General features: G+C 55.0%; 1 protein-coding gene across 2 annotated transcripts in view; it reads left to right on the plus strand.

The window, feature by feature from the left end:
* Window positions 1-14,826, plus strand: part of ANXA6 (annexin A6) — a 48,252-nt gene extending 33,426 nt beyond the window's left edge. Inside the window, exons 18-26 of one of the 2 annotated variants that reach the window (XM_045826085.1) lie at window positions 1,277-1,367; window positions 2,193-2,272; window positions 2,813-2,866; window positions 7,969-7,986; window positions 8,665-8,761; window positions 9,939-10,034; window positions 11,823-11,881; window positions 13,193-13,315; window positions 14,414-14,826. In XM_045826085.1, coding sequence (XP_045682041.1) covers window positions 1,277-1,367; window positions 2,193-2,272; window positions 2,813-2,866; window positions 7,969-7,986; window positions 8,665-8,761; window positions 9,939-10,034; window positions 11,823-11,881; window positions 13,193-13,315; window positions 14,414-14,473 — 678 coding nt within the window. In that variant the 3' untranslated portion in view covers window positions 14,474-14,826. The remainder of the gene's footprint in view (window positions 1-1,276; window positions 1,368-2,192; window positions 2,273-2,812; window positions 2,867-7,968; window positions 7,987-8,664; window positions 8,762-9,938; window positions 10,035-11,822; window positions 11,882-13,192; window positions 13,316-14,413) is intronic. The other variant, XM_045826091.1, reaches the window with a different exon arrangement.

Below are 14,826 nucleotides of genomic sequence, written 5' to 3' on the forward strand. Positions count from 1 at the left end.
CTCGGCTCTGGTTGGGCTTTTTGGTTATTCGTTTCCCCCGGACTCCGTCTGGGGTTGGCTGGCGCTGATGTCTCTCATCCCTCTCCCTGACCAGGGTGGTTTAAGCTCCTCACTCGCTGGTTGGCGAGGGGAGGTGTAAACCGCCTCCTCCTATGTGTCCTTGGTTAGGGAAGGTAAGATCTTGCAATTTATTAGCGGGCTGTTAATTGCTCAGCCTCATTTAACTAGTTTGTCTCCGTTTCCCTCATTCCTCTTGCCAGGGAACTTCGTTAACTTTCAGTATCCTGCCTCGAAATCACTAGGGCTGTGGCCTCTGAAGGGTTCCGAGCAGAACGGACGTGCCCTGGGCAAAGCTAGCCGGGATTATTGTCCTTTCGAAACTCCTACACGCAAAAAATGAATGGCTTAAAGACAGAAGCAGAAGGATGGGACTAGACCCTGGGTCTCGGGCCACTCTGAGGACCAGGCTGTCCTCACCACACGCCAGCTTTTAATGAAGAGGCTATTAAGGATCTCTCTCAGCCTCAGTCTGCTTCCGGGCGGAGAGCCCAGGCACCCCCTGGCCGCTGGGCAGAACCTCCCCAGGCAGAGAGCGTGACTGCTGGGGTCTCGCCGTGGTGGCCCCGGCAGTGCGCACCATCAGGGGCACGTGACAGGTGCTTCACAGATACTTGAATGTACCGATCAATCAGTCAATCAGCCTTGTCCGCCTCCCTCAGAGTGGGGGCCCTTGGTAGTGGGTTCCCCAGGCTGCCTCAGTCCCGAAGACCTAATGGATCAGTCGTCACGGCCAAATGTGAGCAAACAGCATAGTTTTTTCCCCAGCACCAAACTTTTCCTTCTGACGAAGTCATATGTGTTCACTGAGAAGACAGACACGGAGCACAAGGGGAGACAATGGAAGTCATCTGTGACCCCTCGCCCGCCCCCCCCCCCGAGCCCAGACGTGGACATGTGATGCGTGTCCCTATTCCCTTTATGTGCTTATGTATGAATACTTATGTTCTGACACATACGCACAGACTGTATATTCTGATCTTTCTAACTTTTGGTCCAAAGCCATTTTTGGGGGGGGTCCCAGAAATCTTGACAGCCAGGCAGGTTCGGCCCTGACTGGGCCACAGTCTGTGGTCTGGGGGCCGCGTCTGGGTGTGAGGAGAAAATCCAGGGGGCTTGGGGGCCTGAGCGACCCCTCCTGGGTGGTGTCTTAGAGCCCGAGGGCCTCTGCACACGGGCCAGGGCTGTCGTTCAGAAGGTCTTTGCCTTGACATTCTAGGGAGCCGGCACCGATGAGAAGGCTCTCATCGAAATCCTGGCTACTCGGACCAACGCCGAAATCCGGGCCATCAATGAGGCGTATAAGGAAGGTGAGTCCGTGGGGAGGAGGCCCGGGGCCCAGCACCACTGGGACGCGGGCGGGTGAACAGCTAGGATCCCCAGCTTCCAACCTCACCCGCAGCTCTGCCCGCAGCTCTTGAGCCTTGAGGCTTTGATGAGTGCCTGCGTGACCCCAGCCCTGTGTCTGGGGGGAGGGTGCCCCAGACGGAGCGCCCGAGAGACAAAGGCCTGGAGGTGGAAGAGAGCTGGTCTGGGAGTGAGCGGGGAGAGAGCGTCCAGGGCTCTGGGGCGGAGGGGCAGCTCCGGGGCTGGCCACCTGGGCAGCCACACGAGGCCGTGTTCCGAAGGCACCTGCTTAATTGTCCAGGTCTCTGTCTCTTCTGCCATACCATCGCCATCTTGAAATACTTACCAGTTTTTTCAATGGTGACCCCATATTATTCTGAAGAACCTTGAATACTGGTCACCAGTGTTGAAACTTTTCTCTTGAAAGCAGCAGCTTTAAAATGGGAGACGTCGTGGGCCAGGGAGCAGCACGCTCAGAGCCATGCCTCTGGGCCCAGCAGCGGTCACGCAGGAGGGAAGGGGGATGAGAAATGAAGGTGGGGCGGGGGCTGTTAATGGGAGAGGCAAGACCCCACCCAGGACAGAAGCAGGGGGAGGTGAAGGACCGATGGGCACATCAGCGTCAAGACCAACAGATGGCTGGGTGTCCCCAGGGACCAACTACAAACTCCTTCATCTCCACGACCCCCACCCCCAACACTGCCCTGGCTCAGGTCCTGGCTTCGAGGTACCCCCCACCCCCAGTCCTCTTGGCCAGTAGCTGCCCACACCCCCTTTCTCCATGTCAGACTACCACAAGTCTCTGGAGGATGCTCTGAGCTCAGACACGTCCGGCCACTTCAAAAGGATCCTCATCTCTCTGGCTACGGTGGGTGCCGTCACAGCCCCAGGCCTGCTGGGCCCCCTGGGGCCCTGGGAGGGGGAGGGAGGGTATGTTCCCCACTTGCCAACTCAGTCCCCCGAGGAGGCAGTCACTACCTCGGTCAGTGCCTTCTCCACTGTGCACTCTCCAAAGCTGGTTTGGTGCCACCTGCTCCAGGCAGCTGTCCCCGATGGCCCTCAGCCTGGCCTTTTGGGCACCCAGCTGGCAGGACAAAGCCATGTGGGTGACCTTTCCCTGTGTTGTTACCCGGAACTGCTGTCACCATCTCTTGAATTCTCACAGCCCAGGTGCCAGGCCCTGGTGCCAGTGCACCGTGTCTGAGTCAGGCCCTGGGCCAGGTGCCTTCCAGATGTTCACATGGAATGCCCACGAAGCCGGCCCTAGGATGGCGGGCTCATTGTCCCCGTGCTACAACTGAGGGAGGGCGTTCAGGGAGGCAGAGTGGCTGAGCAAGGGCCTGTGGCTGCTGAGGGGCAGAGTGGGTGGCTGTCTGGGGGCTGACTCTTATCTCTGGTCCTGCTGCAGGGGAACCGTGAGGAGGGAGGAGAAAATCGGGACCAGGCCCGGGAAGATGCCCAGGTGAGGCCCCCAGCGGCTCCAGCTGACACCCGTCCAGGGCAGGCCCTCGTGCTCTGGGAGGGGGAAGGCTCCTGGCGGGGGGCGTGGCTGGTGTGATGGGCAGAGACACTCAGACTCAGCGCCTCTTGCACCTCCCACCCTTAGAAGTGAGATGTGGAAGGTTCTCAGCTTTCAGAGTGATGTTCGAGAAGGCAGTGCTGGCCTTACTGGTGTTTCCTGTGTGAAGAGTTAGGCTGAGGGCCCCAGACCTTCAGAGCTGGAAAGGATTACGGATCATGCAGGTCAAACTCCTCGTGTTACCATGGGAAAACAGGCCCAGAGAGGACGAGTGACTCCTGAAAGTCACACAGCAAATCAGTTGCCCTGGTGAAATTCACCCAGAGGCAACGGGTCTGAGAGTGTGCTGGGAAGGGGGTGTGAGTGCTACAGCTCCCAGTTTGTCTATGAAAAGGTCCTATCCTGGGAGAACCTAGAAAGCGAGTTTATCAAGGGCTGGGATCTTTGTTTTGCTCTCCGATGTGTCCAAAGTGGCACGTGACCAGGACTCAATTTGTAGTTGTTAACTGAATGAACAAGGGACTGCGGGTTCTCTGGGGCCTCTTGGCTTCTCTGCTTCTGCCTTGCTCCTAAGGCTGGGGAGCTTGACATCTGGACATGGCTTCTCATGGAATTTGCACAGCCCCAAATCCTTTGTCCCTAAGTGTCCCTACAGCTGGGCAGTCCCTGCTGAGGCCCTCTGCACTGCCCCCCTCACCTGTGCCTTGTTCCCAGCACCCTGTGGCCTGGCCCAGGTCCGGGTCTCTGTCTCTTCTGCCTGAGCCATCCCCAGTCCCCCAAACACTGGAGTGCTGGGGGCTGGGCCTCGATGCCACAGCCTGCGGATCCAGCCCTCCTCCTTCACAGTTGGTGGGTTGGAAAGGGGTCTGTGGATCAGGAGTCAGGGCACCAGCTCTGTTCCCAGTTCCACCAACAGCGGTGCAGAATGCTGCAGTAGCACCTGAGCTGGAAGGATCCTTGGCTGGACCTGGACAATTATAAAACTGTCAGAATGCTTACTAAGTACTGAGCACTATGCTAAGACTGTTTTATACTTTCTTATGTCACGCCCCCCCACCTTGTTTTTAACTGGAGGTAAATAAAACTCCTTACATATCCAAGGGTACAATTTCTAAGTGCCCATAGTGTGATTTGAACCCAGGCCTGCCTGACTCCAAAGCCCACACTTAATACCATCTAATATCCTCCAAGACCCAGTATAGTTATTTCCCTGCAGCCTCCAAACCAGCTGCCCAGCTGTCCAGCCCCTGGTTTGGAATTCAGCTGTCAGAAGCTGCAGGGTTCCATTCATGGGTATTCCAGCTGCATTATGGGTGTGTTTGGTTAGGGGCCAGCCTGGGAACCCAGCCCTCTAGAGTGGCTTTTTGAGGCTGCATTTCATTCACTCATTCAACAGAGTGGCCCTGTTGTGCTGCTGAGGGTCTTTGAACCTGGCTTAAAAACTCATCCCAAATCCATCTGCCATCCCAATGCTTTTGCCTGACGCCAGGTCTATCTATGAGGCTACTCTTCCAGTTGCTACCAGCAGGGGGCGGTGGTGAACCTTGCTGGCAGCCTTTACAGACGAGAAAGGGTGAGAGAGAACCTGGGTGGACACAACCAAAGAAGCCAGAGCCCTGCCCAACTCAGCTGCCTTTCCAGATTCACAGATGCTAGCCCCTCATCTTCCTGTGGGTTCATTTTCTCACAACTGGAAAAGTAATACATAGCTTCTGTAGAAACTTTAGAAAATAGGGATAAGCAAAAAAATCCCCGAACCTGCTAGTAACAACCATTGTTAACATTTTAGAATAGATCATTCTAGTTGTCATATATATATAGCATCCCTGACTTATAATAGTTAAAAGTTAATATTCTGTTAAAACTGTTACATATTATGTTTTTTAAAATCAGCACCAATTGATGGCTATAAACTATTCCATTTAAGAATTCACCAAACTTTATTTAACCGGCCCTCCTCCTAGTAACCAACCCTTTTATCACATGCACGATTTTTTCTTTGAATCGATTTCTGGAGGTGAAATGGAAATGCTGGCAGAAAATACATCCCAAAACTGAAGGCATTTGGTATGCAGGGCCACCCAGATAATGCACGTTGGTGCTCAGCTGTGTGTGCTCGCTCCTCCTTCCGCACCCTCGCCCTGGGCGCCGGGCACCCCTGCAGCTCCAGGAAGTCCGGGTCTGTTGTGGACAGGGTGACTTCTGTCCACTGCTCACCTCTTGCCCCGCAGTAGTTGCTAATAGCTTCCTTCTGGCTCTGAGTTCAAGCAATAAATAATATGGATAGTCTCATTATAGACCCAGAGTGAAATGAAAATCGTGGCCAGTTTTAGATAATTCAGCCCTTAGATTATCTTTTCTTTTTTAATTTTTTTAAAGATTTTATTTATTTATTTCTAGAGAGGGGAAGGGAGTGAGAAAGAGAGAGAAACATCAATGCGTGGTTGCCTCTCACATGGCCCCACTGGGGACCTGGCCCACAACCCAGGCACGTGCCCTGACTGGGAATCGAACCTGCGATGCTTTGGTTCGCAGCCCGAGCTCAATCCACTGAGCTATGCCAGCCAGGGCCACATTATCTTTTAATGTAACAGCTTTAGAGAAATACAATCCATGTGTCATGCATTGACCCATCTAAAGTGTACATTTCGTGGTTTTTAGTGTGTTCACAGCCTTGCACAACCATCGCCAGTATCCACCTAGAACATTTCATCATCCCCAGAGAAACCCTGTACATACCGCAGCTCCTCCTCATGTCCTCCCCGCGCCCCAGCGCCAGGCAGCCGCTCCTCCGCTCTCCGTCTCCGCACATGCGCCTGCTCTGGCGTTCCACCCAGACGGAAGCGTGTTGTGTGTGCTCTTCTGCGGCTGGTTTCTTTCACTCAGTTTAATACTTTCACAGTGCATCCGTATTATACCATATGTATTCCTTCATTTGTTTCCACTGCCAAATGGTATTTCATTATGAATATATCACTTTTTAAAAATGCGAGTATCAGCCAATAGGACTTTGGGTCCACTTCTGAGCTATTATGAATAATGCCGCTCGCTGTAGACATTTGTCTACAAAGTCTTTGTGCGCGTGTGCATTTTCACTTCTTTTGAGTTTGTATCTAGGAGCGGATAAGGCTCTTTAACTTTTGGAGGGACAGCCCAGATTAATTTTTGCAAGAAGTAGCTGGGCTCATAAGGAAAAGCTTTTGTGTTGACTCTCTGGAGAATTATTTTAGTAGCCTCCTGAGTTTTCCATACTGCAAATATTATTGTCTTAAAGACACTTTGAAAAAAAATGTATGTCTGGGGCTCACTGACCCAAGTAAATGAAAAAGGTTGACGCCTTAATTATTTTTTGTTAAATTTTTAAAACCCCTTCCTCTTTTTAAAAAATAGGCATTTTTTAGCATGGTTATTTTAAAGATTGTGATAAAACATACATTAATAACACTTATAAAAACATATATAATGTAACAGCAGTTTTATCACCCTAACCATTCTTGAGTGCACAGTTAGGAGCCACTGGGCACATTCACGTTGCCGTGCAGCCCCGCCGTCACCCACCCACTGAGCTCTTCCGTCTCAAACCGCAGCTCCGTGTCCATCGAGCAGTGACTGCCCTGGTCCCCGCTGCCCAGGCCCTGGCCACCGCCTTTCTGCTTCCTGTCTCTGAGTGTCACCGCTCTAGGGCCCTCCCCATCATGCAGTGTTTGTCCTTTTGTGATTGGCTCATTCCACTTAGATGGCATCCTCAGGACTCAGCTAGGTTGGTTTGAATGTAAAAAATTACAAATAAAACCCAGAAGCATTCCATAATCCCAGTAGCCCTGATAACTCTGGCTTGACATTAAAATAAAAAAATAAAAATAGCAGATTTGCACATCGAGGAAATAGAAACAAAATTTCAAGAAAAATAAAATGCAAACGCTGGTGTTCATCTTTTCCTAGCTAGATAAAAGGAACACTGTTATACACAATTAACACTATTATTCTACGCTTTACTTTTTTACTTAATTTGAGTGGAAACTCTCTTATCAGCCCTGCAGACCAGTCTCATTCTTTTTCATGGCTGTGTGGATCTTATTTGTAGTATTGGGTGAACCATACATAGCCTGTTTACCTACCAGCGGTCTCCAGGTTTTCTGCATTACAGAGACTGCTGCAGTGAAGCTCCGGCGTCACATCGCGGAAGGCTTTGCCGATGCATCTGCGAGGCAGAGCCCTGGCCGCACAACTGCCCAACCAAACGGCATGTGCATTTTAAATTTTGATAAGACGATAGACTTTGCCAGCTTATAAAATGGAAAGGAGTTTTCTAAAGCATAAAGCTATTGGGAAGTTTAGGAAGGGGATGGTTTTAGCCTGTCCAATAGATTAAAGTGGTCGGCAGAGTTTGGGGGACATAAGCAGTCAACACTCGTCCTGGGGTACACAGGGCTCAGTATATGTCCTCCCCGGGCACTCCGAGTCACGGTATTCGCCTAACAAAACCGTGTCCCAACAAAAGTTTGTGCTTGGGCTAAGACAACGATTAAAACGGACCCTTTGAAAATGACTTGAACAGCTGGCCTTTTCCCACCTGATTGGCTCTGTGCCCCTCATGAGCCCCCCCGCCCGCCTCAGCAGTCCTGCCTCCTGTCTGTCACCCACCCGAGGGGGTTCAGTGGGTCCCCTGAGGACCCTCCACCTCTGAAAAGAGTGTAGGGAGCTCAGCCCTTCTCACACTCTGGCCTCTCAGTGGCCATGGAGGTGGGCACACCAGGTCTGGCGTCACCCTAGGTCGGTTGCCCGAGACCATGAAGAGCAGAGTGCCCTGTCCTGTGACCACCCCCTTATCGGTGGACATTTTTATAATTCCCAGGCCTGTCCCCATGTTGAGCTCCAACCCAAAAGGCCAGAAAAAGGTGTTTTCTCTCCTCCCTGCTCCCACTGTGGTCCCCGTCCCCTGGGGGCTGCCCTGAGCCAGGCCCCTCCCCTTGTCCCCCAGAGCCACCCTCTCTGGGCCCCGCCTCTGACTCTTGCCTCCCCCTCTCTCTCCTCCCTGCTCTCAGGTGGCGGCTGAGATCTTGGTGAGTGTCACGGTGTCCCGTGGATTTTAAGGCCTCTGAGTGGGGTGTGATTCTGGGTGGGGCTGAGCGGGGCAGAGCCAGGCAGCGGTCTGGGGTCCGCCCACAGCTTCTCTCTCTCCCTCTCCTCTAAGGGCCCCACTGGGTGAAAATGGGCCAGGCAAGTGTTTCCCAAACATTCGAGCATGCCTCGCTCCCGTCCCATGGGGAACTGGTTGCTTTAAGGGGACATTTAAAGTCAGTGCAAACAGAACTGGTAGCTGGCTAGGAGGCCGTTGTGGGGGCACATATGTGGTGTGTTAGAGTACATATGACGTTGCTGACACTTGCGGAAGCACCGGCTAGGCCGTTTCCTTGCCCCCGTGCACAGGCACGCTGCCCAGCTCCCCCACACCCGGTGCCTGTCTGCCCCTCCCCCGGGGGACCGTCCTGCGGTGGTGAGGCGCAGCGCTCCCGTGTCCATCCTCGGGGTTCCTGGGGACTAGACGGGCTTGAGGGGGTGAGGAGGCCGAGGAAGGAAGAAGGGGCCGATGTCAGTGTCCCTGGGTGGCGCGGGCAGGGCAACTTCTAACGGTCCTCGGACTAGGCAAGGCCGTGGACGTGAGTGATAACCAAGGCGCTCTCGTGTCTCCCGTGCCCCCCCCCCCCGCCCAAATCCTCACCCCCCACCTGGGCTCGCAGGAAATAGCTGACACGTCCAGCGGTGGAGACAAAGCTTCCATGGAGACGCGGTTCATGACCATCCTGTGCACGCGGAGCTACCCGCACCTCCGGAGAGGTGAGGCCTCAGCCCTTCCCTTCCTGGTTCAGTGGGCAGACCCTCTCATCTGTGGAGAATCTGTCAGCTCTCTGTGACCAGAGGAGCCAATTGCCTGCCCACCCACTCCCTCCCGCAGCAACAGAGCACAGTGGCTGATTGGGGCAGGGAGCCCCGAGATCCAGTCCTGGTGTCTTTCAGCCTTGGGTCAACTCCCTCCACCTCCTTAGGGAAGCAGGCGGGACGCCTGGGGTGAGGGAAAGCAGGTAGCTTTCACCTCCATGGCCAGCTGGCCCAGTGGGTTGGTGGTGGCCGCTTGTGACTCTGTGTTGGGAAGGATTCAGAGGTTCTGTGTCATGACCCATTGGGACACCTGCCAAGAGCAAGGCCGTGAGGGGTGGCGATGAAATAAGGACCACGTACTGGTCTATGAGCCCCCAAGCTGCTGCTTGCACAGGGCACACCCGTATGCGGTGGCCCTGACGTGAGGTGACCATGAAGGGTCCTCTCCACTAAGTCCTGTAGGCATGCATCTGCCTGGCACTCGCCAGTGAAATTTGTCAAGTGCTTTAGCGTCGAGGCTAAAAGGAGAAACCCTGGGGCTGTGCCGTGCCTATTCCAGTCTCCCATTACCAGCCCTGAAGCCTTGGGCAAGCTGGTGACTGTCTGTGTCTTAATTCCCTGAGCTCCAGCCTGGGGTTTTAGTTCTACCACACATGATAGCTGTGAAGAGGAGAAAATATAGTTCCCGAAAAGCACTTAGCACAATGCCTGGCACATGGAACTTCCTTAGTGTTATTACTATGAGTATGTGGACTAGTCTCTATCCCGACTTGACACAGGAGGAAGGGGCAGCCCCAAAATGAGGAGGGGGTCCTCCAGGGCATTCAGTAAGTTCTGGCAGAGCAGTGACTGGGACCCATGCTCATCCACTGCCCCAGCCCAGGTTCCTAGAACTTGACCAAGGCCCTGGGGCAGTGCCTGACTGGACACGGATTAGGCTCTGAGCCCAAGGCAGCCTGAGGTCAGAACTTGCCTCCCACAGCGACTGTGCCTGGGCACATCTGTACCTGCTGCCCCTTTCTACTTTGCCAGGCACGGCCTGTGTGTGGAGCTGGGTGGGCAGGGCCGGGGCGATCTCCCCTCTCCCTGTGAACTGAAGCTCACCTCCCTCCTCTGGGGCTTCTCTCGGTGCCAGTCTTCCAGGAGTTCGTCAAGATGACCAACTATGACGTGGAGCATGTCATCAAGAAGGAAATGTCTGGGGACGTCAGAGATGCATTCGTGGCCATTGGTAACTGGCGGGGACCAAAGGAAGGGGCTAGAGGTCAAGAGCAAGGGCTGGGGGCATTGAGAACATGGCCAGAGTCCCTGAGCAATGGCTGTGGCAGCTACTAGTACTGGAAAGTTAGCAGTGCCACGTGCTGGCCCCAGGGGTCATGCCCATGTGGGATTGGTGAGGTAACATGAGGACTGGTTCCAGGCTGTGGGGCAGGAGCAGGAAACGGCTCTCCCTGGGGAAGAAACCAGGAGGGGTGGGTAGGGCTGCAGTGTCCTGCAGGACAGGGGTGACCACACACACACCCCACTTCACTCCATCCACGGCAGGCCCCAGGGTCCCCTGAGGCAGGCTTAGGTTTCTGGGTTGGTTGCAGAGAATGGGAGTTTCTGCCGAGTCTGCTCTAAACTGGATTGACTCAGTCCTGGGCCTGGAGTCAGGGCAGGCTTCTTGGAGGAGGTGATAGAACTTAGGGCTGTGCATGTCAAGTACAGCCTTGCAGGATGGGGGTGGGATTTGGGAAGGTGAGGCAGTGGAGGGCAGATGGGAAACCCCTCCATCCGAGGAGGATGAGGCCACAAAGGAATTCGAAGTGCATTTGGAGGAAGGGGAGCAAAGGGAGGTAGGAGCTTTGACGTTCGGGCCAAGGGGCTTGGGGTGTGTTCGGAAGGTGGTGGGGAACTGCACAAGGAGCCTGGCAGGCCGGTGTATGGTGCAGTGATTCCACGGGTTCCTGAACCTGTCGCAGGGGACTGTCTCTGCGTGACTGTGCCCCCGGGTGCACAGCGTCTTTGCCTCCTGCCTTCCTCGTAGAAATAGTTATATCCAGAGTCATTCTGGCTTTCTGGGGCTGGCATCTGATTTCTCCTCCTTAAGCTGAGATGCCCCCATGTCGGTTCTAGAGCCTTGAAATCCATCAGCTGCTGAGGGCCAGAGACCCCCAGGCCTTGAGAAAGGGGTGGGTTGGTACAGCCAGCCAGGCACTGCTGGGTGGGGGTGGGGGAGGTCAGGGGCTGCCACCCTCACACCAGGACTGTCCCAGGCAGAGTGGGAGGAGTTGGTCACCCGCCTTCAGAGCTGCAGCTTCAGCGCACCTGGGGTGGGTGTGAGAATTTGCATCTCTGCCGAGTCCCCAGATGGTGCTGACGCAGCTGTCCAGGAGCCCGGCTCTGAGAGCTGCTGCTCGAAATGTTCCTGGAATCTGAGTCGCTAGGGTAAAGCCTGACACCTGCACTTTATTTTAATTTTTTAAAATATTTTATTTATTTATTTTTAGATGGGAAGGGAGGGAGAAAGAAAGGGAGAGGAACATCAGTTGGTTGCCTCTTGCATGCCCCCAGCGGGGGACCTGGACTAAACCCAGGCACGTGCCCTGACCAGGAATCGAACCAGTGACCTTTTGGTTCGCAAGCTGGCACTTACTCCACTGAGCCACCCCAGCTGGGGCCTAACACTTGAGTTTTAAACAAGTTCTCTGGTGACCCTCCGCACTGAGAAGTCTGAGGCCCTGTGCCTTGGGCTCATGAGGGTCGCCTCCCTTGGCATCCTCTACTCACCGTGGTGAGCTGCCAGCACCTCAGCCAAAGTGACTTGCAAACCGGCCAGAGCTGGGCCTAGGGCTGAGCCAGAGGAGGCGACATCAGGAAGGGGGAGTGAGTGAGCCAGGCCCTGAGTATGACCCTGGGGTTGGCAATGACCTGCAGGCCCGGGTTTGGGGAAGAGGAGGTGGGAGAAGTCCCCACCCGGAGTCTGGGCACCACTGCTCTGACCAGTGTCCCCGTGTCCCTCTTCTCTTCCGGCCAGTTCAAAGTGTCAAGAACAAGCCTCTCTTCTTCGCTGACAAACTTTACAAGTCCATGAAGGTAAGACCTGCTCGTTTGACCCTTTCCCTTCCAGCACTTCGCCACCCCTCCCGTCAGCACTGTGACAGCTGTGTCCCCCATCCCATGCCGACCAGCATCCGTCCTCTGTCTGGCTCCAGGGTTGTCGTTCTCAGCCTGGGGTGGGGCGTGGCTCTGCCCCCCAGGGCACATTTGGCAATGTTCTGACACATTTTGGGTGCCACAGCTTGTGGAGTGACAGCTGCTTGCACCTGGTGGGTCAAGGACAGGGGTTCTGCTAACAGCCCACAGCACACAGGCAAGATTCCCGCCAGAAAGAAAGGGCCAGTCCCACAGGCAGGGTCGAGGGACTTGCCCTGGAGACCCGGAGCTGGGTGAGAGGGACACAGTCTCTGCCCCATCAGCGCTCACACTCGAGCAGGTGGCACGCTGCTTCCTGTGACTAATGATCACGAAAGGTAACAAGTGCTCAGCCCTGGGACTGGCCCTGGCTCCCTGACACCAGGCCACGCTGGCCGAGCTCTCAGCCCAACGAGTGGAGTCTCGGCTGCCAATGGAGCCTGGGCAGCCTGCATGGTGGGAACGAGCAGAGACCCCTGTCAGCCTGTGGTCCCCGCACGTGACAGCCATTGACTGAGCACTCGCCATGTGCCAGCGCTGCCCCCTGTGCCGGTGACCCGAGCTCCCTGGGGGCTCGCACTCCCCGCCCGTCCTGGGCCTGCTCCTTATGTGCTGGGCTAGCTCCCCAGGGCTACCGTGACAAAGGGCCACACACCAAGTGGCCACAGCACTCATTCTCTCATGGTTGTGGAGACCGGAAGTGCCAAGGGAAGGTGTTGGCAGGATTGGTCTCTTCCAGAGGCTCTGGGGGGCCTCTCCGCAGTATCTCTAACCCCAGGAACCCTGCTGTTTCTCTGCATGTGGGCGAACCCCTTCTCCTCTCGGCCTTCTCTGTGTACACATGGAGGTGTCCTCTTACAAGGTCACAGGTCGTCGGATCTGGGGCCAACCCTAACCCAGGGGGACCGTGACTAATGACATGTGCAAAGACTCTATTTCCAAGTTAGGTCACTTTGTGAGGTTCCAGGTGGACCTGGATTTAGGGGCTTACGCTTCAACTCACAGGAGCCGTTCTCGCCTGCCTGGCCGGTCCGAGGCCCAGGGGAGTTTGGGTCGGGACTGTGTGTGGCAAATGGAGGCAGGACATCCCTCCCTGGTTTCCACGGGGAAGGGGAGAGGGGCAGACGGGCAGCCCTAGTCCTTGCCTGATGGCCCTGCTTCTTCTCCTGCCCCGCGCCTCCCCCACGCCCGTCCCCCCCCACCCACACACAGGGTGCCGGCACAGATGAGAAGACCCTCACCAGGATCATGGTGTCCCGGAGTGAGATCGACCTGCTCAACGTCCGGCGGGAGTTCATTGAGAAATACGACAAGTCTCTCCACAAAGCCATTGAGGTGAGGGCCGGGGCCGGAGGTCAGTGAAGGGGAAGGGGGTGGGCGTCAGGTCCCTGAACAGAAGAACTGGCGTCCTTCTCATTCCCACGGAGTTTTCTCGATGAGCGACCTCTTAGGACAGCCAGGGTGTTGCCAAGTGGAAGGCCTGCCTCCCTGTTTATACCGCAGTAAATTCTAGACGGAGCAAAGGCTTATCCTTACAGATTTCCTGATAGTACGGGAGCCTTTCTTTTTGGTTTTTTAAAAATTTTATTGATGTAGAATTCACATACCATAAAATGCACCTGTAATTTAAAAAAAGTTAGTAAACGTGACGCACTGTGCAAACACAGTCCAGCCTAAACCGTGTCTGCCACACCACCGCAGTCCTTGAACCCGTCACCGGTGTCCACCCCAGCCCTCGGCCACCACCAAGCCGCTCTCTGTCTCTGGAGACGTGCCTGTTATAGGCAGTTCACATAAATGGAAGCGTGTAATGTGTGATCCTTTTGTGTGGACTCTTTTCACTGCGGAGCCCACTTTCTTGTCTTGGACACTGGCCAAGACCTTGAAGGTCAGTGTTCTCCTTGGGTGACTAGAGTGTGTGGCAAACCTCCCGGGCAGTGTCACGCGGGCGTGGTGGGGAGGTAACCCTGTGGCACGCCTTTAAAGGGAAGATTGGAGATCCCCAGATTGAAAACATGTGCACTTTGGACTTGGTGTTTCTGTGTGTAGGAAGTTATGCTACAGACATAGCCATCCATATTCCCAAAGGCAAGAATATTTGTGCCAGCACTATTTATAACAACAGGAGTGGAAGCCCTCCATGGGGGATTGTTAAATAAAGGGTGGTCTAACTTTGTAGTAGAATACGATGCAGCCATGAAAAAGCATGGGGGAGCTCTGTGTGCTGGTGTGGGATCTTCTCTTAATTCAGAAAAGTACTCTTCAGACTAGTGTGAGTGGTACGTGTCTGTTTCCGTGTAGAAAAGGGGCGTGGTAAACACACACACATCTGTACATGCACAGACCGCTCCTGGAAAATGGGCGGCTGGGGGAGGGGCAGGGGGGCCGTCAGGGTTGTTGTCACTTACTCAGCTCTCCCTCTGCCTCTGCCAGGGCGACACCTCCGGAGACTTCATGAAGGCCTTGCTGGCTCTCTGTGGTGGCGAGGACTAGGGCCACCAGCTTGGGCGGGCATCTCCACCGAGAAATGGTCATCAGCACCAGCCACCGTGACCGGGCCTGATTGCTCCAACTTCAGAGACTGAGGAAGGGGCAGGGGTGGGGGGAAGAGGGGCAGGGGCGGGCTCTTGTCATCGACTGGGGCTTAGGAAAGGCTCCCACCCCCAGAGGCCACAGAAGGCCCAGAGCGGTCACTCCTCACATCCGAGCGGCTGAAGAACCGTAGTCGTAGGTTCTGTCCACCTCCCCTCCCCACTGTCTCCCCCACCCTTCCGTCCCTGCCACAGCCCCTGCCCCCGTTTGGGCTTTGTCAAATCCAAACATGTACCGAGCCTCTGTCTATGAAA

The sequence above is a fragment of the Phyllostomus hastatus genome, unplaced genomic scaffold (genome assembly GCF_019186645.2).
Source record: "Phyllostomus hastatus isolate PE091 unplaced genomic scaffold, TTU_PhHast_1.1 phas_contig_150, whole genome shotgun sequence".
Lineage (NCBI taxonomy): Eukaryota > Metazoa > Chordata > Mammalia > Chiroptera > Phyllostomidae > Phyllostomus > Phyllostomus hastatus.